The sequence below is a fragment of the Myxine glutinosa genome, chromosome 7 (genome assembly GCF_964187855.1).
Source record: "Myxine glutinosa chromosome 7, kmMyxGlut1.1, whole genome shotgun sequence".
Taxonomy (NCBI): Eukaryota; Metazoa; Chordata; class Myxini; order Myxiniformes; family Myxinidae; genus Myxine; species Myxine glutinosa.
In genome coordinates, this window is record NC_136267.1 from 180,088,093 (window position 1) to 180,114,111 (window position 26,019).

Consider the following 26,019-nt stretch of genomic DNA (forward strand, 5'->3'; position numbering starts at 1 on the left):
GAATGGCCCTGTACTTGAACTGGTTCAGGTTTCCATTCAGAACAACCAGGTCAGTTTTGCCCCCTGCATGCAAAGCAGCCCAAACGGTCACCCCACCACCTCCAGCTTGGACTCTTGGCACTATACAATCTTTGTTGTAGGCTTCATGCACTTGTCTGCGCACTCGGACGTGGCCATCTTGACGATAGACCAGAAATCTAGACTCGTCACTGAAGGTCACGTGATTCCAGTGTCCTGGCTGTGATTGACGGTGCTCTATGGCCCACTGCAATCGGCGCTGGCTGTGTTGTCTGGTAAGGCGTGGCTTTCTCAAGGGACGCCTGGCACGATAGCCTGCTTGAACCAGTCGTTGGTTGACTAGCCTTCTGGATACAGCCACATTTGTCAGTTGCTGCCACTCAGCCCTAAGCCGATTAGCTGACTTGGTATGGCCATTGCAGACTAACCGGTGCAGCTGGCGATCATCTCTCCTTGTTGTTCTGTGTGGACGTCCTGGCCTCGGTATTGGAGTAGGGACACCCCTCTGAGCATTTCGTTTCAGGATCTTTGACACCCGACCTTGAGTGATGCCATACTGCCGAGCAATAGCACGCTGTTTCATGCCAGAATTTCGTAAAGCCACCACTCCATGACAAACAGCATTGTCAAGTTGACGGACCATCTCCAGAGGAAGCGGCAATAACTTTTGTAGACGTGCAGCAGTTGTTTTCCACTAATACAGAATGCAACAACCCTTATATACCCGATTGTGAAGCCAATCGTCAAATGTACCTGTCCTTACATTTTGTCACGCCACCTGTGATATAATCCTGTTATTGACTTCTTGCTGCGAAAGAATCAGTGACATGGTTTCTTTCAACAAAGACATCACCGAAGGGTTAAAAGAAACTCACCAGATTGATATACTGAGTTCAGAAGGTAAACCCAAGTCAAGAAAAAAAAAAATTCCATATTAAATGCCAAGTCTGTATATATACAGTCACGTGAAAACGCAAGTCATTATGCGACTTTATACCATCAGTGGGGATCTGCCAGTAACGTGTCCCATACAGCTAACTGCTGAACCTCACTGGGAGTGATAAGCACCGCCTGCCACATGGTAACATCATCTCTGATATCCACTCACTATATGGAGTCGACCTGGATGCCGTTGGGAGTAACTAATTAGGTGACTTCCTAATAGTCACTAATTAGGTGTCTTCCTTAAAGTCACTAATTAGGTGACTAAAAATGTTACCGTGTCGCAGAACACTGGCGCTTCCCCACTGATGGTATGAGCACCAAATTACAGATACTAATTAGTTACTCCCAACCACATCCAGGTCGACTCCATAGGGTGAGTGGATATCAGAGATAATGTTACCGTGTGGCAGGCGGTGCTTATCACTCCCAGTGAGGTGCAGCAGTAGCTGTATGGGACACCTTGCTGGCGGTTCCCCACCGATGGTATGACGGCGCATAATGACTGATATAAAAACCAAAAGGTTTTCAGTCACAAGTGTGTGGACGCTCACTGCATTGCCCTGTTGAAGCCCGCGAAATCAGGTCGGTAACTGAGTTTTGCATACACTTGACAGTATCTGAATTTAACATCCATAATGCCGCACTGCTAGATGGCCCCTCCAGAGCTTGGCAGGCAATGATGTCATGACGTTCACTCTTTAGATTGGAGCACCAAATTACAGATGCTAATATATACAGTCACGTGAAAAAGTAAGTACACCCCATGTAAAGTTTTGACTTTTTCAACATATTTCAACATACAGCTATTTGATCTTTATTTCAACAATATTGACAGATAAAGGTGATATAATCTATCTATAATGCCAGTAATCTCTGTGTGTCTGTCTGTGACCGCTGTTTCTCGACAACCACGGGTCCGATATACTTGAAACTTGCCAGGTATATTGCTGGGGACCTGAGGATGTGCCTTTTCAAGGTTTCATATTAATCGGAGAAGTAGTTACCGAGCTATGTCCAAAAAACGATTCAACCAATCAGAGAGCAGCGAGCTATCACGTGTGCCGAACGTGGCGAACAGACTCTGCCTCGGACGGCACATTTGAGAGCGTATTCATTTATTTCCCGTTGGCAAACTATGTTGCCGCTATGTTGGCGTTAAACTATGTTTTAAAACTAATTAAAACTAATTTGCGATTCTTTCGCTTTCCTGCGCGTTTGTGCACGCTATGGCGATTTCTTTACCAAACTCCGCAAGCCGTTCGCTTTGGACCAAACCATTTCATGTAAATAGAGGGGGGGGGATTGTAACCGTACTCGCAAGCCGTTCGCTTTGGACCAAACCATTTCATGTAAATAGAGGGGGGGGATTGTCACCGTACTCGCAAGCCGTTCGCTTTGGACCAAACCATTTCATGTAAATAGAGGGGGGGGGGATTGTCACCGTACTCGCAAGCCGTTCGCTTTGGCTTTGCGAATGGACCAAACCATTTCATGTAAATAGAGGGGGGGGATATAATTTTAGATATATATATAGTCTCGGACGGCACATTTGAGAGCGTATTCATTTATTTCACGTTGGCAAACTATGTTGGCGTTAAACTATGTTTTAAAACTAATTAAAACTAATTTGCGATTCTTTCGCTTTCCTGCGCGTTTGTGCACGCTATGGCGATTTCTTTACCAAACTCCGCAAGCCGTTCGCTTTGGACCAAACCATTTCATGTAAATAGAGGGGGGGGGGTTGTCACCGTACTCGCAAGCCGTTCGCTTTGGACCAAACCATTTCATGTAAATAGAGGGGGGGGATTGTCACCGTACTCGCAAGCCGTTCGCTTTGGACCAAACCATTTCATGTAAATAGAGGGGGGGGATATAATTTTAGATATATATATAGTACGGGCATGCCCTAGTATAACAAATATCATGAAGCATTTACATTTTGTAGTCCATTGTATAATTTAAATAAACATAAATACAAATTTCGCATGTGCAAAAAGTAAGTACACCCTTCGCTCTAATAGGTGGTATTGCCCCCTTTGGCAGAAACAACCTCAAGTAGGCGTTTCTTATAACTGTCTACCAGTCTCTGACATCGACTGGGATAAATTTTTGCCCACCCCTCCATGCAGAATTCCTTCAGCTGTGCGATGTTTGAGGGGTTTCTTGCATGCACAGCTCGTTTCAAATCCCCCCACAACATCTCGATGGGATTTAGATCCGGGCTTTTGACTTGGCCATTCCAGAACCCTCCATTTCTTTCTTTTCAGTCATTCCTTGGTGGATTTACTGGTATGTTTAGGGTCATTGTCATGTTGCAAGGTCCACCTTCGGTTGAGCTTCAACTTTCTGACAGATGGCCTCACATTATCCTCAAGCACCCTCTGGTACAATGAAGAATTCATGGTGGATTCTATGATGGTGAGCTGCTCAGGCCCTGATGCAGCAAAGCTGCCCCAAACCATAATATTTCCACCACCATGCTTTACAGTTGGTATCAGGTTCTTGTGGTCAAATGCTGTCTTTGGTTTTCGCCAAACAAGTCTTCTGGTACTGTGGCCAAATAGCCCTACCTTTGACTCATCTGTCCAGAGCACATTGTTCCAGAAGTGCTGGTCTTTGCCGCGGTGTTCATTGGCAAACTTTAGTCTTGCCCTGATGTTCTTTCTGGACAGCAAAGGTTTCCTCCTGGCACACCTCCCATGTAGATCAAATTTGTGCAGCCTCGTGCACTTTGACATCAACAATGGCAAGAGCTACCTTTCGGTCCCGTGATGACATTCTGGGGTTCTTAGAGACTTCTTTCAACATCTTGCGGTCAGCTCTCGGGCTGAACTTGCTGGGGCGGCCTGGCCTGAACAAGTTGGCAGTTGTTTGGAATCTTCTCCACTTGTAGATGATCTTCCGGACAGTCGAATGATTGATTTCAAATTGTTTGGAGATCTTTGTAAATCCCTTCCCAGACTCGTAGGCATCTATAACCTTCTTTCTGAAGGCCTCAGAGATCTCTTTTGATCTAGGCATGGTGACGCCACACACTTCAACATCAAAGAGCAAACCAAACGAAATGTCTGAGGTTTAAATAAGACAGGTTCCTCCAAGATCCTCTCTAACGATGTTCTAATCATTTGCACCTGAGCTGGTGCACCTGATTCTAATATTAGGTATTTGAAGTAGTGATAAATGTCGGGGTGTACTTACTTTTTCCAACCGCAAAATTTGCGTTTATTTAAATTATACAATGGACTACAAAATGTAAATGTTTCATGATATTTGTTATATTATATCACCTTTATCTATCAATATTGTTGAAATGAAGATCAAATCGCTGTATGTTGAAAAAGTCAAAACTTTACATGGGGTGTCCTTACTTTTTCACGTGACTGTATCTACACACACCTACACACACACACCTACACACACACACCTACACACACACACACACACACACACACACACACACACACACACACACACACACACACACACACACACACACACACACACACACACACACACACACACACACACACGTGCTTTTCCAGACAAACAAACCTGCATAAAACAACCAAGAAAAGCTGCACAAGGAAGGCCCTTTACTTTTTCAAACCTTACCATGGTTCCTCTACAGCTGCATACAGTCAATCTTTCACATGCAGCAAATGACATTGTTGTATCCCATTTCATTATTTCTTTATTATGATTTGAATTTGGAATGGTGATTTGTGGGCACACTGTTTTTAATGCCAGTTAAGAATACAAGTAATCATGAAAATGTTGAAGAAAAAGAAAACTTCAAACGTTTAGGACATCAATTTTAACAATCAAACCGCTCACACCGAATTCAAATGACACCAGAAAAGGTGACTCGGCTCCAGAAGATGCTATAACACCTGTCATGAGCACAATTGCACAAATACAACCGAAGTAGTAGGCTTTGGCCAAGTTAATGAGAAAGTTTGTCAGGACCAGGACCTAATGGATGGAAACGCTATCACACAGTATATTGATGAATCCACTTGAATCCACTTGGTCAATCATAATTCCAAAATTAATAAGATTTTTATCACAAATCATAAAAACACAAAGCAATGTACATAGCCAAAAACTACAATGTGCAAAGTGAATGTGAATAGAACAATTAGCACATGAATTTCGAAACAACACATTTTTGACAAAAACGCAAAGAACAATTGAAGGAGGTTTACCTCCCAACGCAGGCAGCAACCCCCGTTCTTTCTTCTCGTCACATTTATTGCACTCACTGAAGTACAACAAAAGGAAGGCATCCACAAGCACCCACACGAGTGATGTTGCCAGCACCACCTTGCAGTAAGCAAACTTGCGCATGGTGGTGCCGGGCTGGGGCCTTCACGTGAGCACAGGGCGGCTGGACTGCAGTCTTTGCTGCAAAGACAAAAGATAAAGAATAAAAAGGTGAGAAGGGAAATGAGAAAAAGATAATGTGTGGAGTGGAATAAATATACATTTTAGGGTGTGTCACAAATCCCGTTACCCCCATTATGTTATGATACCATGATATGACAATATGATATGTTATATTACATATTGTTGTGGTTTTAGAACCCTCACTTGTGTAAATACTTGTAAATAATTCTCATCATTAAAAGGTCAAAGGTGGCACCCATAGTTAGGCCACAGCAACACGTAGGTCACCTTAGAAATCCCAGTTATTTCATTATTATGTGTTTCAGATAAGGCCGTGTTCCCAATCGTTGAATCTGCGTTGCATCAATTAAATAGGAATAGGTCCCAATCCATTCCGGCCATTTTGCCAACCTCTCTCCCAATTCTGTTACACGCCTTGGTTAGCGTTCGCTCAGGCGCCGCCATTAACCACGCGGGTCAAGCTCGAGGAAGAAGGGGGCGGAGCGCCAAGGACAAGATGTGGCCCTGTCAACGAGCCGTCAAAGGCGGAGCCGGTAAGCCCTTACCAGCCAACCAGGGCTGAGGTGAGCTCGATGGCGGGCGTGGTTTCGAAGCGCGCAGAGTGATCTGAAAGCGCATTATATAAGCGCGAGCGCCAAGCCCTTTTACGGACTGCACAGGGGACCGTCGTTATTGAAGGACTGGAGGATATACGCGCCTTGCAAACGGACTCCTTTCGAAAGAACTGCGCACAACGAACATTGAGAGAGAGAGTTGGCTCGAAACGTATTACGTACGCAGCATCCAGTCCCCCCGCTACACGTAAGGTCCGCTCGAGGTCGACGACAAGCGAAGCGCTGCCGGCCTGCTGACCACCACCATGGTTTTGCCTGTGGAACCGGAGCCTGGACGGGGGTCGATTGGAGCCTGGATCCCGTCTACCTGGACCTATCTGGACCTTCCACCCTACCAGTTACCATCCCGTGTGAGTGTGTATGTTCGTCTGGGGTTGTTAAGTTAAAGGAGAACGAACACGACCAAAACAACTTTGCAGATTTCGAAACATAAACATATGTTAAACACTTCTATTGAGTTCATTTCACAAATATCTTCGCGGTTTTATTAGAATTTGTCAAAATATCGCCGAACAAGCAAAATCAGTTTTGTCAAAACCGCAAACCGGAAATGACGTTTGCGAAGTAACCCAGTTTTTCGTTCCTAAAGCCTTGTTGGCTTCGTGACGATCAGAACATCGCTTTGTTTTCGTTACGATCAGTTGGAATCATGTCCTGAGACAAACAACGTCCTCGACGACACAAAGTATATAGTCTTCTGGAGCAACTTGCTGCGACTTTTCAAGTTGGTGCGCTGCAGCTGGTGTGGAGAGACGGGTCTCAAGGTGGATCATAACACAAATGGCACCATGTTGCTGGTGCATTTTCAATGTGGTGGATGTTCTCTGACAACAGAGTGGAAGAGTCAGCCTTATATAGGCAAGTCACTCGCTGGCAATATCATTTTGTCAGCTGGCATTCTCATGTCAGGTGCTGTACCAAGCAAGGTACTCAAGGTTCTCCACCATATGAGAGTGGCAGGAATTTCATCGAGAACTTTCTCGCGACACCAGAACATGATGCTTTTTCCTGCCATAAAACACGTTTGGTTGGAGAACAGAAAGTGGCTCGTGGCATCCCTGCAAGCAGAGCGCAGAGGTTTGATGTTTGGTGGGGATGGACGTTGGACGATGTGTCTACCCAGGACACTCGGCGAAGTTTGGCTCTTATGCTATCATGGAGCTGGTGGCCAAAGTCATCATCGATGTTGAGCTTGTTCAGGTAACATCAGCAGATATATGTAGACATACACATAGAACTAGTGTGGGTACAAAGAATATTGGTTGTGGACAATTTAAGTTGACTTAGATGTTCTCAACACACGATTATGTTTACAGTGCAATGAAGTTCCAAGCTCATGCCACATGGAGAAGGAGGGGCTGAAAAGAGTGATGGCATTTCTGAGCAAAGAAGGCCTGTCCATAGACACAATGGTCACGGACAGGCATGTCCAGGTTAGGAAATGCATGAAGGAAAATGCGCCTGAAGTCAAACACCTCTGACGTTTGGCACATTGCAAAAGGTGGTGAACGCTTTTACATTATCTCCCTGCAGCACTTGCACTCATTCACCTGTGGCATGGCCTCACAATTACCACAACTGCACCTGTCCAGAAACAATAAGTATTTGCATATGTATGTCTGTTCTTACTAAAGCCTGAACATGAGCACTACAACTGATACACCTGCAGTGCTGCACTAAGTCAATAAAGTCGTATTTCGTTTATGTTTCTATCCATTTCTTTCCTCACGGCACCGAACATTAATTAAACTAGGACGTGCCCGTACGTGGGTGCCCGTTCCTTGCCAAAAAAAAAAAAAAAAATGTCTGGGCGTGCCCATGGGCCCATGGGCGTGCCCGTAAGTGCGTGATGTGACCGTACAATGAATGTATCATCCCGACGCCGCAGCTCGGATGGCGCTGCAGTTAATCGGGCCTGTATCGGCAGAGTTATTATAAATGTGTACTACAATCGATCGTACCTTACAGCGTCTGCTCGCCACGTTCAGCATCAGTACGTCGTCACTATGACTATCCGTAAGTCCGGAAGTGACGTCCTCATTTGACTGTCCGGAAGGTCGCATATCGCAGTTACGATGAATCGCAAATTAGTTTTAATTAGTTTTAAAACATAGTTTAACGCCAACATAGTTTGCCAACGTGAAATAAATGAATACGCTCTCAAATGTGCCGTCCGAGGCAGAGTCTGTTCGGCACGTTCGGCACACGTGATAGCTCGCTGCTCTCTGATTGGTTGAATCGTTTTTTGGACATAGCTCGGTAACTACTTCTCCGATTAATATGAAACCTTGAAAAGGCACATCCTCAGGTCCCCAGCAATATACCTGGCAAGTTTAAAGTATATCGGACCCGTGGTTGTCGAGAAACAGCGGTCACAGACACACAGACATACACACAGACAAACACACACACAGAGATTACTGGAATTATAGATAGATATTAGTTATGTATTCCATTGACCAGAAAAAGAAACTTTTTCAATTAAAAAAGAGACATAAAAATGAATACCATTCAGTATTTTGGAGGCGTCCGAGATCAAAATCGATCGCCATTGTGTGTGTCCGACGATTTCTCTTCTTCACTCTCTGGACGGTATGGTTCGAATCTGTATGGGAGAATCGAGTGTGATTCCCCAAGATTATTAACTTTCTCTTCATTTTCCGCATCAGATTGGTCAGAAATATCGCTGATATCCAGACTTACGCAACTATCGGAGTTGGTGTCTGCCATTGTTTACTATTGCGCAGTCGCATCAACTTCCTCCGATGACGTCACGATGATGATGATAGTCATCACGGGATGCTGGCCGGCGCGAGAGAAATCGTCTGCTATTGGCATTTTAAAACTCGAATATCTCACGATTCAAGCATGCTAGAGCAACAATTTTTGCGCCAAACTTAATCTTTTTTGTTGCTACAATTAATTAATCTTAAGCATTTGATGTCTATACTCATGTCCGTTCTCCTTTAAGACTGTATGGTTAAGCCTGCCCTGTGTCCTTCTCCTTCTTCTTCTTCTTCTTCTTCTTGTACATTCCTTTCGTTTCCTCTTTCCTCCTGTATATTCTTAATAAATTACCTTGTTATTTCTTGGTTTTTCCCTAATCCGATCGCCTCCGTCCTTTCTTTCCATTGAGTACCTGTGGCAAGATTACGGAACCGCTATAATCGGGGTTTAGTCTTTGTTAATAGCTCGGTTCGCGGATTGCTAACCGCTCGGCAATTTCCATCTTATCCGTTGTTCGAGCGGGAGTTATTTCCCTGCTCGCGTTTGGTGTTGGTAATTTGGTATTTTGGACCCACATTGACCAATCACCCTACCCAAGACCGACAGGGAGGAGCATTGTAGCTTCCAGGACTCGGGACGGCCAGCTTAAAAGGACAAGGGGATAAACTCCCCCCCCCCTTGATAAGGGGAGCGTCGACCCCCGGATCCGCAACAATTGGTGTCTGCGAGTGGGATTTGAAGGCCGAATCAAATTTTCTTATCTAAAAAAAATTTGGTCAAAAAAAATTATAAGCGGCCGAAATTTTATTAACATCTAAATTTGAATCGTGCCATGGATGATCAAGGCGATCGGATGCTGGTGGGGGTAAATGAGGAGGTAGAGGAGGGGTTAGAATCAACCCAGGACCCCAGGGAAGAAGTGGGAGAGATGGAGGAGGAAATTAATGAGGATGCAGCATTCAGGGTTGCAGGCGAGCAAAATGGCTGTGCCTCGCACATGGCGACGAGGACCGCGCCGGCTGCGCAAGTAGGAGAGATGAATATCCAAGACCTCATTGCGCAGATGCAGGCAGCCATGCAAAAGAGGCTGGGAAACCAAATTGAGCAATTGGGAAGTCAAATGGGGGGATTGAGAGACGGGTTGAGTAATTTGGAACATAGAATGGGGGAGCAATTGGGAAGTCAAATCGGGGGGTTAGAAAATAAATTGGGAGGATTAGAAAGCAAATTGGGAGGATTAGAAGACAAATTAGGGGGCCAATTGGAGGACGTAAATGGCCAAGCCCGGGAAGTAAACGAGGGGCTAGTGAGGGGGCAAGCCAGGTATGAGACAAAGGAAGTTGAGAGGGAAATTGACCGCAGGGCAATCGAGAAGGTCGCATTTGTACGCGACGAGGTAACGTGGCTAGAGGAGCGCGGGTTGAGCGAAGTTGAGCAAGGCAAAGTCACGTGGACCGGGGTAGAAATCGTGACCCGGGGTATGGGGAAGCCGGCGACTGCAGAATTAGAAAATATTATTTCATTAGCGCCAGCGGTCGTCGAGGAAAAAGAAATTAAAGAATTAATAATAGTGGAAATTGGAGAGACGGCAGAGGTGGAGCATGAATTGGAGGAAGAAATGAAATGCATGCAAAGTCTGTATTCGCATCGTGATGCCGTGCTTAATCACCAAAATGAAAGTTTGCAGGTGGTGGAGCGAAGAGGAGGAAGCGCCAAGGTGAGAAGGGCTGTGTATGGTGCTAAAAGATTTTGCGGAAAAGTGTTTGGCGCGAAAGGATTTTTCGCGAGCTTGGGATCCGGACGGCACCCGGACGTTCGTGGAAGGTCCTTTGTGCGCTGCGTGAGTGGAAATGGCGCGCGTGTGCGAATGGCGCCCAAGCGCGAGTGTGTTACCGAGTGCGAGAGTGAATGCACAACAGAGTATGGGAGTGAGAGTGAGAAGTGCGACACAAAGAGTGAGATGGATATGGATGAGGCGCGTGTGCGAGGGTGCACACCTGAGTTGGTTGTGGCGAGTGTGCGGGAGAGCACGCCAGAGCGTGTTATTGGGTGTGCAAAAGAGTGCACACCCGTGGGTAGGTGTGCGCTGAGTGTGTGTGAAACAGAGTGAACACCCGTGAGTGTTATGGAGTACGTAACGGGGGAGAGTGCACGCGAGGAGTGCGTGGAAGAAAGGTGTGTCGCAGAGGAGTGTGTGATGATGGAGTTTGCGAGTAGAATGAGTGCGCAAGAAGGTGCGCGAGAGTGCGTAGTAACGGAGAGCATGGGATTTGTGAGTAACGAAAGGAACGCGTGGTGTGAGCATGCGAGGGGAGCATCGATGCTAACCGGGACAGCGTTCAGGCCGACGAATAGCCGACACGAGCGCTCGGGGCGTGGTGTTCTTTGTCTGCTGCGGGGATCGGTGCCGCGTCGCTCCTGCACGGAGCGCCGTGCACGATTCGGGCCGGGCCCCACCCTGTCCTGCACGGTCGGTGCCGCGCTTTGCCAGGCAAAGCGATCGGCCCGGTTCGAGGGGAAGGAGAAGGGTTCGGAGTGGCGCCCCCTTGTGGTGGCGGTGCTCCGGCCGGGGAAGGCTGGGCCATCGCGCTTGGGAGCGCAAGGACCTGTGTAGGGATGGTACTTGGAGTCTTGGCCCGACAAAACCTCCTCCCCAGAATCCGAATGCCGGACGGACCCAACCTGCAGTAGACCAAACCACCCGAATTCATTGCTCGGTTTTGCGAAGCCGAGCTTTGATGATGTAATGACTAATGACGTACCGAGAGGCTCAAGTGCAGTGGACATTGATGGCGAATGGTATAGTGATGTAGAGGGATGGTAGCTCTACCATCCCTCACATCCCTATCCTTTTTGGGCACATGAGCTATAGTTTATGGGGTGGCAGTACAAACTAGCCCGGGAGGGTTAGGATAATGTATAGGGAACTAGAGATGACTATAGGTGACTTGAGATTTAAGTAGCGACAATTGTACAGGTAGTGGGGACGTAGAGAGATTAGATGGATTATAATGACGGGGGATGTGCGTAGTATAAGGGATGACGGGGAAGCACGAGTTTTAGAGGGGAAATAGTGAGTCAGATGATGCAATGTGTTTGTGGTGTAGTTTAAATGAGAAAATGAATGAGATTCCTTGTAGTGCTGGTGAGGAAATGAGGAATTGGAATGAGATTCCCGGTGAGCTTGTTGAAATGAGGCAATGCTCGTGAAAGATGTGTGTGCGTAAAAGTGAATGAATGGTGTGGAGTGAGTATTGTGGAATGAGTGGAGTGGAGTGTATGGTGCGAAGGAGTGGATGGGGGAAGGATGGACCCCTTCACGAGTACCCGGGGAGGGTAGTTTCAGAGTAGGTAGAGGAAGTAGGTAAATTGTGGTTGGATATTGACATCTGTGGTGCGGGTAGTTGCATAGAAGTGTTTTGTTGGGTGCATGAGTGTATGGAATGGCTGGGCGTGTGGCCTGTTAGTGTGTATGGTTAGTTGAGCACTCCGCCACTGGTAGTCTGTCGGCCAGGTGAGGCCGCAGGTAGGCTCTGGGAGCCAGTTAGAGTTCAATGGGGCCCGAGGATCCAGAGAAGGACCCGGGTAGCCCGACGCCAGAGAGGGCGGTAGCAGGGTGAGAGAGCCAGAGGGCCTTCCCCAGGTTAGGGTGAGGAGCAGGTAAGCTCGGGTGGCGACGTTCAGTGGCGGAGGTGTGCAGTTGAGCGGACCTGCTGGTGAGCCACACGACCCAGCCCTGAAATTGTGCGAGGGCACAGGGAGAAAAATCGGGGGAGTGAGACCACAAATTGGAGAGCGCCACAGTATGTTCATTGGGAATTGGTTTTTAGAACCGCATAGAGTAAAGTTGGCCAATGGATTGGCAGGGCAAGACCCCGGTAGAGTAAAGAGTGTTAATGTCATTGAGAAGTGTAGCTAGGATGAAAGTCTCTTCGCACCATCCGCATCCACTCACCAAGGTGATAGACTCCACACCATGGTTTGCAGATATTTGGAGAATGTAAGACTCATCATGACGGAGTGTGACATTGTTTGTTATTCCATCCCTTCCTCCTGAGGAGGGATTGGGGATGAATTTGGCATTAGAGGGAATGGGAAAGACAAGACGTAGAGACAAATTTGTAATTTGTAAATTGTGTAAATACGGGGTAGGGGCAAGGGTAGAGTAGGTGACGTGGGGGGTGACGAACGGTTAGGGACGAGCTTTCTCAGCTCGCTCTCCCGCGCCCTTCATGTCTGCATTATCTTGTTTTGATGTGTACCCTTGCGTCCCTGCCCGCTGATCTGCTTGTCCTTCCTTCCCCGCTCATGGACCATTGCTCTTTTGTGCCTGAGGGAAAGTGTGCAGGTGCTGCAGTTGTGCGCCCGCACCCTTGCTGCCTGCCTGCCTGCACTGGTACACCACTTATGGACCACACGTTCTGTGGCCTGGCACCACCATATGGACCACACGTTCTGTGGCCTGGCATTTAGCTGGAGCGGACCATTGCTGCCAGCAGCATCTTGTTTGCGGACCACGGTTTTAAGTGGCACCTATGCCCAGCGGTGGACCACCTGAGTTGGCCCTGCTGGCCATAAATAAAAGACGGACATGGTTGGTGCAATCCTTTTTATTAAATAGGCAGCAAGCAAGAAGACAGCCAGAAACATCGGCCCAGCAGCCATCCCAGCAGGAAAGAAGAAGACACCATTTATTATTTTTTGAAATGTGTTTTGTGCATTTTCATTTGTTTGGTGCATTTTCATGCTTGGTGCTTTTCCTGCACTTTTTGTATTTTGGTGCTCGGATGGTGCTTTTCATGCCTTTTCTTTATTGGTGCATGTGGGTATGGTGTATCGGTGCAGTGCAGTGCAGTGATTTTCCTCTTTTCAAAAAGTTCTGCTTCCCTTCCCGCAAAAGACAGGTCTTGGGTTGCATTGTACATAATTAGTAGTGTTTTTTGTAAATAATGCTCCCCGCCGGCTTAAATGTGTAGTTTCAAAATAATTCCGCAATTCGGTTAGTCTGTGGGCATGAGTCAGTTAGGTAGGATGAAACGCAGCAGGTGGGACATATTTAGTGTTAAAACTGTCACACTCAGGGTGAGGTTAAAAGTAGAGGGTAACCACACCTACGTGCCACACTAAGTTAAAAGTTGGCCCCTTTGTTTCGGCCCGGTGGGGCCTGGAGGAAAGGAGGGTGCAGTGTTGCGGTTTTAGAACCCTCACTTGTGTAAATACTTGTAAATAATTCTCATCGTTAAAAGGTCAAAGGTAGCACCCATAGTTAGGCCACAGCAACACGTAGGTCACTTTAGAAATCCCAGTTATTTCATTATTATGTGTTTCAGATAAGGCCGTGTTCCCAATAGTTGAATCTGCGTTGCATCAATTAAATAAGAATAGGTCCCAATCCATTCCAGCCATTTTGCCAACCTCTCTCCCAATTCTGTTACGCGCCTTGGTTAGCGTTCGCTCAGGTGCCGCCATTAACCACGCGGTCAAGCTCGAGGAAGAAGGGGGCAGAGCGCCAAGGACAATGTGTGGCCCTGTCAACGAGCTGTCAAAGGCAGAGCCGGTAAGCCCTTACCAGCCAACCAGGGCTGAGGTGAGCTCGATGGCGGGCGTGGTTTCGAAGCGCGCTGAGTGATCTGAAAGCGCGTTATATAAGCGCGAGCAACAAGCCCTTTTACGGACTGCGCAGGGGACCGTCGTTATTGAAGGACTGGAGGATATACGCGCCTTGCAAACGGACTCCTTTTGAAAGAACTGCACACAACGAACATTGAGAGAGAGAGAGAGTTGGCTCGAAACGTATTACGTACGCAGCATCCAGTCCCCCCGCTATACGTAAGGTCCGCTCGCGGTCGACGACACGCGGAGCGCTGCCGGCCTGCTGACCACCACCACCACCACGGTTTCGCCTGCGGAACCGGAGCCAGGACGGGGGTCGATTGGAGCTTGGATCCCGTCTACCTGGACCTATCTGGACCTTCCACCCTACCAGCTACCATCCCGTGTGAGTGTGTATGTTCGTCTGGGGTTGTTAAGTTAAGACTGTATAGTTAAGCCTGCCCTATGTCCTGCTTCTTCTCCTTCATGTACATTCTTTCCTTTCCTCTTCTTCTTGATTGTAAATAAATTCACCTTGTTATTTCTTGTTTTTTTCCCCTCATCTGATCGCCTCCATCCTTTCTTTCCATTGAGTACCTGTGGCACGATTTCGGAACCGCTATAATCGGGTTTAGTCTTTGTTAATAGCTCGGATCGCGGATTGCTAACCGCTCGGCAATTTCCATCTTATCCGTGGTTCGAGCGGGAGTTATTTCCCTGCTCGCGGTTGGTAATTAGGTATTTGGGACCCAAATTGACCAATCACCCTACCCAAGACCGACCGGGAGGAGCGTTGTAGCTTCCAGGACTCGGGACGGCCAGCTTAAAAGGACAAGGGGATTAACCCGCCCTTGATAAGGGGAGCGCCGACCCCGAATCCGCAACAATATGTATATGTATGTGTGTGCATGCATATGCTTATTATTCGTGTTTTCAATGATCTCATTTTCATCTATGTATGTCCCAAAATAAAAAAGATGTTACGTTCAATATCAGAGAAGATGGAGCCGCATTTAAGCATGCTATGAACTGATGGTGCACACAATGACCTCCATGACACTTAAAATGCCATTATATGCATGCACACATGATGGAATATTAATAAATACACCTACATATATTAATATTCCATCACATTTGTACATATAGCCTATAGTCACCACACATGCATGCAATACTTTTCGGGGATATAGATATTTGATGCACACTGTACATCAAAAACAAGGACGTGAGGACCCACAATCAAAAGCTTCTCGATTGATTAAATCGCAAATATTTTTTATGATATTTGATCAAATAGTCAGGGGGTACTGAAGTGTATGCGAAGATTTGATGAAATGATACACAGATTAATAATCGATAATTTCACATGAGCAAGATAAAAAGGATTACATCATATTGTAAATCACTAGTTCAAATCACTACTTTTTCTTTCACATCTAATATTAACAGAAAAGCTTTTACACGTGATTGGCACGGGGCAAAGACATCGCAAGACAACCTTGCACTCACATAATACAAACAACAAGGACATTGGTAGACAATGGACAATTGTGAGTCAGCAGGCATGGGGAGGAGGGGCAAGCACAGGAAGCAGATGACCTCTTGCATCACGTGTGACACTTTTGTTTCTCCATTCAAAATTCCGTTAACCTGCGGGTTCAGGGATAAGTGCCAAATAGGCATCGACATTCTGCTGAAAAGTGCGGCTGCAGTGAGTGAAGCATCTACCAGGAATCATCGCACTTCGCAAACCCATATTAGTTACAGCCATGCAGTCGTGGCCAAAAATATTGGCCTCTTGCACTTTTTCAAATAATGCACCATTTCTACCAGAAAATTGTTGAAAAAGAAAAATATTTTGGGATCCACATCTGTATTTATTTGGTTTGCAGTAGAACAAAACAAAAAAAGCTTAAAACAAAAAAAGCTTTAAAAAAAAAATACTAAATCTTTGCTTATTCCACACACAATTCCTAAAATGGCCCGGACAATATTATTGGCACCTTTTAGAAGTTGTTAGAAATAAGTAGATTTCAAACAGGTGATTCTCCTTTACTTTGGAATTGAACTTACCTGTGGTGAGTTGCAGGTGCCTGCAATATTAAAATCACTCATTCAACCAGGTTGAATCGAGAAAAGGAGTCATTCTGCTGTTTTGTGTCACTGTGCGTCACCGCAATGAGCATGGAGAAAAGAAAGAAAAGACGAGAATTGTCTGAGATGATCAGACACAGGATTGTAGCCAAGCATGGACAATCTCAAGGCTACAAGTTCATCTCCAGAGATCTTCATGATCCCGTGTCCATCGTACGCAATGCTATCAGAGAGTTTAAGGCCCATGGCACTGTAGCCAACCTCCCTGGACGTGGTGGCAAGAAAAAAATTGATTGAAGATTGCAGCGAAGAATTGTTTGAATGGTAGAGAAAGCACCTCGATCAACTGCCAAACAGATTCAAGCTGACCTTCGGACACAAGGTACGACAGTTTCAACACGCACCATCCGTTGCCAACTCAATGAAAGGGGGTTCTATGGTAGGAGATCCAGGAGTACCCCACTGCTGAGAGAAAGAGATACAAGAAAGCCCAACGGTAGTTTGCCAAAACACACCTGAACAATCCAAAATCCTTCTGGGAGAATGTCCTGTGGACAGATGAGACCAAATTAGAGCATTTTGGTAAAGCACATCATCTTTATGTTTACAAAAAACAAAATGAAGCCTTCAAAGAAAACAACACCTTCCCTACAGTCAATCATGGAGGAGGTTCAGTGATGTTTTGGGGTTGCTGTGCTGCCTCTGGCACTGGCACTGGGTGCCTTGAATGTGTGCATGGCATCATGAAATCGGGAGATTACCAAGGCATTTTGGAGCGCAATGGTCAACCCAGTGTCAGAAAGCTGGGTCTCCGTCAAAGGTCATGGGTCTTGCAGCAGGACAATGACCCCAAACACACTTCAAAAAGCACCCAGGAATGGTTGAAAACAAAACGCTGGACTGTTCTGAAGTGGCCAGCAATGAGTCCAGCTCTAAATCCCATTGAACACCTGTGGGGAGATCTCAAAACAGCAGTTGGGAGAAGGCACCCTTCAAATCTGGGAGAACTGGAACAGTTTGCACAAGAAGAGTGGGACAAACTGCCAGTAGAGAGGTGTAGGAAGCTCATTCATGGCTATAGGAAGCGCTTGACTGCAGATATTTTGTCCAAAGGCCGTCGTGCTACCAAATATTAAGTCTAGGGTGTCAATAATTTTGTTAATGCCATTTCTTTTTATTTTCTGATTTAAAATGATATATTAAGTTCTGAATAAAAAACAAAGGTTCTGTAATATTAACAGTGAAATAAAGAATTGTGGAGACCAAATACTTTTGTGAAGTTCAACTTATTCTGAAAGAAAATTGTGAGTTATTTGAATAAAGTGCAAGGGTGCCAATATTTTTGGCCACGACTGTATAGTACATAATGATATTACTGTTATACAACAAATATCAACATTGCAAAGTCCAGTGATTGATTTATGGATGCCTTTTTTACATTGTGCTCTAAATATCAAATAAATAATGATGAAAAAGTCCAAACACAACTTGAACAACGTGAAGTCGAGAATAGTTCAAGCACTCACTGGGCGCAAAGAAGTAAAGGCCTTCGCATAAAGCCCATGTCTCAGGGTAATTAAATAATTACTTGATATTCTGCTGATTGCAACAGGTACACATTCCTCTTTCATAAAAGGGCATGCACAATAAACCAAGCATCGTTTTCCATGCAATTAGGGATAATATTGCATCAGAGGATGTTCTAATGGGATCGATTTTCTTGTTTTAAAATGAAAGTTATCATTTTACCAAAATCAAACAAGTAACAAAATTACTCATTGGAAGTACAATACCACTATAGTATTGTATAGTTATCTAGTTCCGTAGAGACGTGGCTGACTTCCAATGACATTCATGATCATGATTCTCCAAACATCCCTATACTGCAGTGCTTCCCGAAACTCTGGCGAAGACACCTTGGCTGCATCCTTTCCCTCATTATGCAGCATATACGAGGTCAGTCTCTTCCTCTTCTTCCCTCAATTATAACCAGCATGGTTGACTTCTCCAGACTTTCGTTTGCTGAACACATGATGTTTTCAAAGTCCGACAGTTCCTGTTTTATCAGCTCTTCTAATGTACATGGAAGTCCAATTTGTTCAATCACCGATGTATTTGTTATTCTTGCATCCCATGGCATTCATCAAACATTAATATCCAACACCACGTTTCAAAACTGAATCTTCTTCGTTTCTTTGTCACTGTCCATGACTCACATCCACACATTGCAACTGGGAAATACCAGAACATTCTCCTCTTGGTTTCTATTTTCTCATCTTTGTCTTTCCAGATCTTTGTCAATCCTGACATTGCTCTTCCCCCCAACGTAAAACATCAATTAATTTCTCCTCCACATTCTCCACTCTCTTCAATCCTAGAACCCAGGAAGATGAAACTTTCCAATATTTCCACATGATCGTCTCCCAATCGTCGTTCTTCTCAGTTGACAATATTTTAGCTTTTTTACGATTAAAGACCAGCTTTTTCACTTTCCTTCTTCGCTGTTTGCAGCAGTTTCATCAAGTCTTCTTTACTTTCTACCAACAGTGTCATCATAGTCTGCATTCCTTAGGTTGTTGATACATCTTCCCCAATCCTGACTCCAGTCTCTATCATCCGAGTTTGATTTCCCCCTGATGTACTCACTATACGGTTTGAACAAGTAAGGGGAGAGAATGAACCCCCATCTGACCTTTTTTTGACTGACTTTTCCCCTTTGACATAACCCCCTTTGACTGACATGACCCCCTTTTCCAATTCCAACCCATTCTGTCTCTCTATATTCTGTTATGGCTTCTAGTTTAGAGTACAGATTTCTTATCAGACATATCAGGCACTCAGACATCTGCATTTGTCTCAGCATAATCCACATCAACTTAGGATCAACACAACTGAAGGCTTTACTGTCTTGTAAATATTTTCCAAGTGTTGGTGTGTTTGTTTGTGTGTTTATTCTTTCATGGCCGAATCGTATCAACGACGGGCCCAAAATTTTGGATGTAGGTATTCAGAATCTGGGCAAGGTTTTAAGCTACCACACGTTGGCCTTGACCTCCACTTTGAGGCCACAAAAGGCCACTATAAAGTGTATATTGGGATATGGGGTCAGGCAGTGTTGCCACCAGCCCGCAGGCAAAAGGTAAATGAATATCTTGAAGACAATAACTATATAGCTGGTCAATGTCCAACACATCCCAAAAACACCGCTGGGAAAAGGTCACCCAGCTAGGCAAGGCAGCACTTGGTAGCCCTTCTAGAAATCTATAAAACAGATACACCTTACATTGATATTCCATTGCTATTTCCATAATCCACCTCAGAATTGTGATTTGATCTCCAGCACCTCTTCCCCTTATGAAACCTGCTGCTCAAAACTTCTCACTTAATGAAGTCTTCGATTCAGTGTTGAATTATCTTTAGTAATATCTTGCTCACATTTGAACTCAAGGCAATGGTTAAGTTATTTCAACATTCTCTTGGATCCCCGTCCCTTGGAACTCATATGTAGACTGACTGCTTCCACCTTTTAGGCCGTACAATCCTACTCCATATCTGTGTATAGATAGGTATTAAAATTTGGATTTTTCTCCTCCCCAACTAACAAAGAGTTCCATTGGAATTTCGTCATCACCTGGTGCTTTTCCATTAGCCGGCTCCTTCAGGATTCTCAGTACCTCACATTCTATCACTATTGGTTCTCGCTCATATTCTATTTATTCGAAGGTTGCTATCACATTGCTATCTCGTTTGTATTTCTTTCTTTCACCGGTGTTTCTTCTGGCAGATATTTTCCTGTCCTACACTTAAGGACCCCAATCCTAAACATTACTGTTATCTCTGAGCATTTTTAAAAGATCTCATTTTTCCAGCAATACATTGTGTGTTATAAGGAGTATCCACAAATTCCAGTCCCAAATTCAAACCGTAATAAAAATATAATGAAATGCGATACGAAGCAGTATACTGCAGGTGAAAACATTTCTGAAAGTTTTATTGATGTTTTTTTGTTTACAGGTGTCACCTGTGACACTTGACATCACACTTACTGCAAATGGCATAACCACAAGAAAAAGTGGAGTGTTGCCAAGTTTATAAAGAACAAATTAGTGACACAGGATCAACAAAACTTCAAGATGACCTATGGAGAGCAGCCACCATCGAGAAAAACGAGTCACGAGAAGCGGAAAAGGTTTATGAGGGCCGGTAGCATCCAGCAGCGGAATGGGGTAACCCGGCCAACCGCAACTGGTGAAGATGTTGAACATGTACGTCAGTCGTTCGAGCACAGTCCCCGTAAGTCCATTCAGACTGCCGCTAAAGAGCTACAGCTACTCCGCTCAATGGTACATTAAGGGCTGCACACGCGAAGCTTCTGTTGGTGCATACTCTCAAGCCGGATGAGTGCACATGACACATGGCGTTTGTTGTGGACATTTTGGAATGCTTAGACGGAGGATTGCTACATGTGCTCTTCTCAGTCGAGTCAACTTTCCACATTTTTGGTTATGTGAGGATTGGGGGATCCTCACATAACCAAATGTGAGGATTTGGGGATCTGGGCCTCTCCATGAGGTTAGATAAATTGAGCGTGACTGCCCAAAGTGTAACGTGTGGTGTGGCCTAATGCATGACCGAGTTGAGTCATTGGGCCATTCATCAGTAAGGAAGCCACTATCAAGTCCAACAACAATCGGATATGTTGGAGAACTTTGTACTCACTCCTGCAATCAGTGGCCGTGGAACCAGAGGTCATTAGCCAATGGGACAGAACTCCCCCAGAATGGAGTCTTGTTTTAAGTGATTTCCTCAATGAACACTTCAACAATCAATGGATTGGGAATGAATGTCCGATTATGTGGCCCCCACGATCGACGGACATAACCCCTGATATACCCCCTTAGACCGTGATTCGTTTAATGCCGTGAACAAACTTGAGTTGCATCATACCAAATATCATTTCAGCCAAGTTTGGTCACAATCCCATCAGCAGTTTTGGAGAAGAAGTTGCAAGTGTTTACAGACTGACGGACGCACGAAGCACCATCCCATGAACTCCGCGGAACTAAGTTCCAGGTGAGATAAAAATCATAAAGGGTCTAGGAGTGGGTCTTTCGGCCGAAGAGGCAACCATCTTTACCACTTATTACTGACTTTTTTTTAGAGTGACGGGTCTCCAACCCTTCGTTCGGTTATATTTTCCTATTTGGTTCCCTTTGCCAGAGGGAAATTTTTGCCTTTGTCTATTTCTTTCCCTTTCCTTTTGCCACCAGTTGCCAGTCATTTTCACCAGGTAATATTGAGTTACGTGCACTTGTGTGAAAGCTGCATTCAAACTAACGTGACTGCTGCATTTTGAATCAATTGAAACATTAAAAGCATCATAGTTGGCAAAGTACATCCAAATAATGGATTAGTTGTGTTGAGGAGGTGACATCTTAATTGACAAGTCAGAATACCTTTGGTGTCATGATTATTATACCTGTGGCAGTCTGAAAAATAAAATTTGCCCTTTTGTCCAGCACGTAATGATTTCAGGCATTTCCATACTCGTGCCACCCAATTTCTTTTCCTCTGGCATTCCTCTGCTGGCACATTGCATTTGAAATAGTGATTATTGTCATTCCTTTGTTGTATGACTAAAATAATGAATTTATAATGGTGTTATAAGCATTTCAAAAAGTTTCCTTTCAGTTTCCAAAAAAACACTTAAATTCTGTTTCAAAAAATTAATTCCACTTTGTATTATCAATGGATAAAGAAGCATTTATGTGTGCACTTGCATTGGGGAAAAAAAGGAATTTTCCTCGATTCTCCATACCCAAGACACTCCAGAGCACCCCTGGGTGGTGTATTTTGCCATCAGGGTGACACAAACTCCAGGAGAAATAAAATGAAAATAAAATTACAAATGGCAGGTGGGAAGTAAATGTGGAAACCGGATCCACAGGACGTGGCACTTTATACGAAATTTATTTTTATTACGATGTCCATGTACACTGATCTACAAAGGAAATACACATGTGGCAGTATGTACATCGACTTAAACATTTTTTTTGTGCAATTGTTTTTGGGAATATCATCTGTATTTCGATGATTTTTCACCATGAGAAAATTAAGTTTCTCCAATGTCGGACGCATACAAATGTGATGATCAACATTTTGCATTCACCGGCGATCATATTTTCAGGGTTCAAAATCTAATTTCACTTTGACTGGGCTCTCCAGAAGTTGTTAATGGAATTTCATTCAGTATGTAGCGTCGGCAATCGAGATGGAGATTCACAGAGATGCTCGTCCGAAGCAGCTGCAATTGACCTGAGTGGCTGTGCTCGCACTCTGGGAAAGATATCCCTTGTGCATTGAATTCAGGAGTTAGCTGTACTACATTTCTTCAGAATCTATGTGTCCCCTTCCACAGGAAGAGCAAAAGTATTGGTGTTTTTGTTTTCCTGAATTTTTCTTTTCTTCAACAAATGGTTTCTTACACATCACACACCGTTTCTTCACTTACTTCTAAGCTAATTCTCCTCAAATTTGGAGTCGAGTTGCCCTGATCCAATAAACGCATGAACATTTTATATTTTAGGTCATGTCTCGATTCTCAAAGCGATGAACTTATCAAATTGGTCTTGATGTCCAGCCAGATGTTACTCGAAGTTACTTTTACTCCTCCATCATAATCTGGCTGATCGTTCTGAAACTTGGGACATGAATACGCTCGGGCTTCGATTTTTAGCCGCGTCGCAAGACGCTGCTCATAGAGTGCCCTCTGCTGTTGTTGTTGTTCTTCTTCTTGTTCTTCTTCTTCTTGTTGTTGTTCTTGCAGAGAAGACAAAACCTCAAAGCTCCACCCATTCTGGGAACCATAGCTCCACCCATTGTGGGAGAGGCTTCATATAAACAAATATCCACCATTTTATTAACTCGCATAGCTTTGAGGCCTGTTTTGTAGGCCCGTGGTGTCTTGCTCTCTCACACAGTTTTCTTTCAAATCAAATTCGATATATCATTTCATTTTTCACAGGCGCTAACATAGTTTTAGACTCGGTTGAAAAAAAACGTGAAGAAAATCCGATCAAAGTTGCCCTTTATAGAACGAAATGAATTCTCAAAGGCCTGTAACTTCAAGTCCATTGAGATTTTTTTTTTTTAAATCGCGGCATGGTCAGTCATACACCGCCCGAAATAACAGATGGGAAAATGCCGAGATATATTAAAAATTCGTCCATTTGATGACAATCGTCACGATGAAATATTTAATTTATACGTCGTCACAATAATGTGGAGAGAGGAGCATAGCTTCGTTCACGTGTCGCAACATACGGGAAATTGCCGAGATATATTTTTTTTACATCGCGCATGGTCAGTCATACACCGCCTGAAATAACAGACGGGAAAATGCCGAGATATATTAAAAATTCGTCCATTTGATGACAATCGTCACGATAAAATATTTAATTTATACGTCGTCACAATAATGTGGAGAGAGGAGCATAGCTTCGTTCACGTGTCGCCACACACGGGAAATTGCCGAGATAGATATTTTTTTAAATCGCGGCATGGTCAGTTATACACCGCCTGAAATAACAGACGGGAAAATGCCGAGATATATTAAAAATTCGTCGCCACACACGGGAAATTGCCGAGATATATTTTCACTTTGCACAAAAATAACATCAAGTAATCGAATCAATAGGAATGTCCTGTGCCTATAACATCGACGTTATCGGCACAGCTGCATCTAGGCATTGTGTAACATCGACGCGGCTTTTGTTTTAATTAAAACTTTTTGTACTTGTTCAATTTCAGATCATGGTGGTCAGGGTTACCCCCTGAAACTTCGGATTCTTTCTCTTCCCATATTTACCAACCGATTGCTCTGACACCCGATACAACCTTCTACCAGATAGTGATTGACACCCTTCTACCAGATTGTCCTTAGCGTCGCTCAGTCTTACATTTTCCAATTTCATATTTTTTCGATTTTGGATCATGGGAGCTCCCAGATGGGGAGTAGAAACCCTGAAACACCTGGAACACCTGGAACCCTGAAACTTCGGATCCCTACTCACCCCTTATTTACCAACCGATTGCTCCAAAACCCGATACAGCCCTTCTTCTAAATGGTCTGCTGGATCACTCAGTTATGATCGATTTCGTATAAGGCAGGCTCCCAGGTCCCCCAAAATCCCAGGACCCAGGACCCAGGAGGGTCCCCCAAAACCAGCAGAGGTCTGAACTACAGCTACAAAAGATGACCGTTGGTCCACTCAAGGCTATTTATTAACATTCATGTTCCTGTTCCGATTTTAGATGCGAAATAAGAAAATTCACACATTGTGCCCTTGCTGTTCCCTCATACATATTAGAGATTAACTTTGGCCCAAAGGTGCTTCCAAACAGCCCCTATAGTGATGTGTAGAATTTTTTGTGAGATTACAGTAGTTTTCAGGATTGCTCAGGGGTCAAAGGTTGAAAATGGACACAAAAGTAAGATTTTGGGCTTTCCATTCCTCTGTATTCTAACCAATCCAGACAATAATAAGCACAATGTTACTGTACCATTCACCCTACAGACTAAATCCGGAAGACATCAGTTCAATGTCATATTCTTGATTTTGCAGGGATTAAAGTTCAGAAGTGATAAGAAGAAAAAAAAAGAATCAAGGTTTTTGGCATTCCAAGTCTCTTTTTCTTTTCTAAGCCAATACAGACACAACCGGGTACAAACATACCTTGTCATAACCCAATCAGACTGAAGCAAGTAAATTGGCCCACATCTTTCGTTTGACTTTACAAGGGTCAAAGTGGATGGAAAGGGGGTAAGGGTGGTGGGGAAATTAATCCATTGCATTCACTTGCTAATGTCTGTGATATTAGTTTACATTTATACATTTTCATGTACCTGATAACTTGTGTTGATTTAAAATACTAGGGCATGCCCGTACTATATATATATCTAAAATTATATCCCCCCCTCTATTTACATGAAATGGTTTGGTCCATTCGCAAAGCCAAAGCGAACGGCTTGCGAGTACGGTGACAATCCCCCCCCCCTCTATTTACATGAAATGGTTTGGTCCATTCGCAAAGCCAAAGCGATACGGCTTGCGAGTACGGTAGAAACCCCCCCCCCCCCCTCTATTTACATGAAATGGTTTGGGTCCATTCGCAAAGCCAAAGCGAACGGCGAACGGCTAAATCGCCATAGCTCGGTAGCTCGCTGCTCTCTGATTGGTCGAATCGTTTTTTGGACATAGCTCGGTAACTACTTGTCCGATTAATATGAAACCTTGAAAAGGCACATCCTCGGGTCCCCAGCAATAATACCTGGCAAGTTTAAAGTATATCGGACCGGTAGTTGTCGAGAAACAGCGGTCGCATACACACAGAGATTACTGGAATTATAGATAGATGAAAAAATAGCTCATCACATTTTCACAGTGGTGAAAAAGTACAAAAGTATGGGATTGATGGCGAAAAAACAACAAAAAACCCCACAGCTAACCCAGAAATTAACATTAGACTTAAATTGCAGTAGCTTCTCATTGGGTATTGCCGTAGCATAGCACATAACGCGGAGCTGCTCCTGAGATATTCTACTATTCTACATTCCTCA

At 44.5% G+C, this 26,019-nt stretch overlaps 1 protein-coding gene across 3 annotated transcripts in view; it reads right to left on the minus strand.

The window, feature by feature from the left end:
* LOC137431870 (polypeptide N-acetylgalactosaminyltransferase 1) overlaps positions 1–26,019 on the minus strand; it is a 594,418-nt gene that overhangs the window by 498,849 nt on the left and 69,550 nt on the right. For all 3 annotated transcript variants that reach the window (XM_068123662.2, XM_068123663.2, XM_068123664.2), the window contains exon 2: positions 5,169–5,367. In XM_068123662.2, coding sequence (XP_067979763.1) covers positions 5,169–5,310 — 142 coding nt within the window. In that variant the 5' untranslated portion in view covers positions 5,311–5,367. The remainder of the gene's footprint in view (positions 1–5,168; positions 5,368–26,019) is intronic.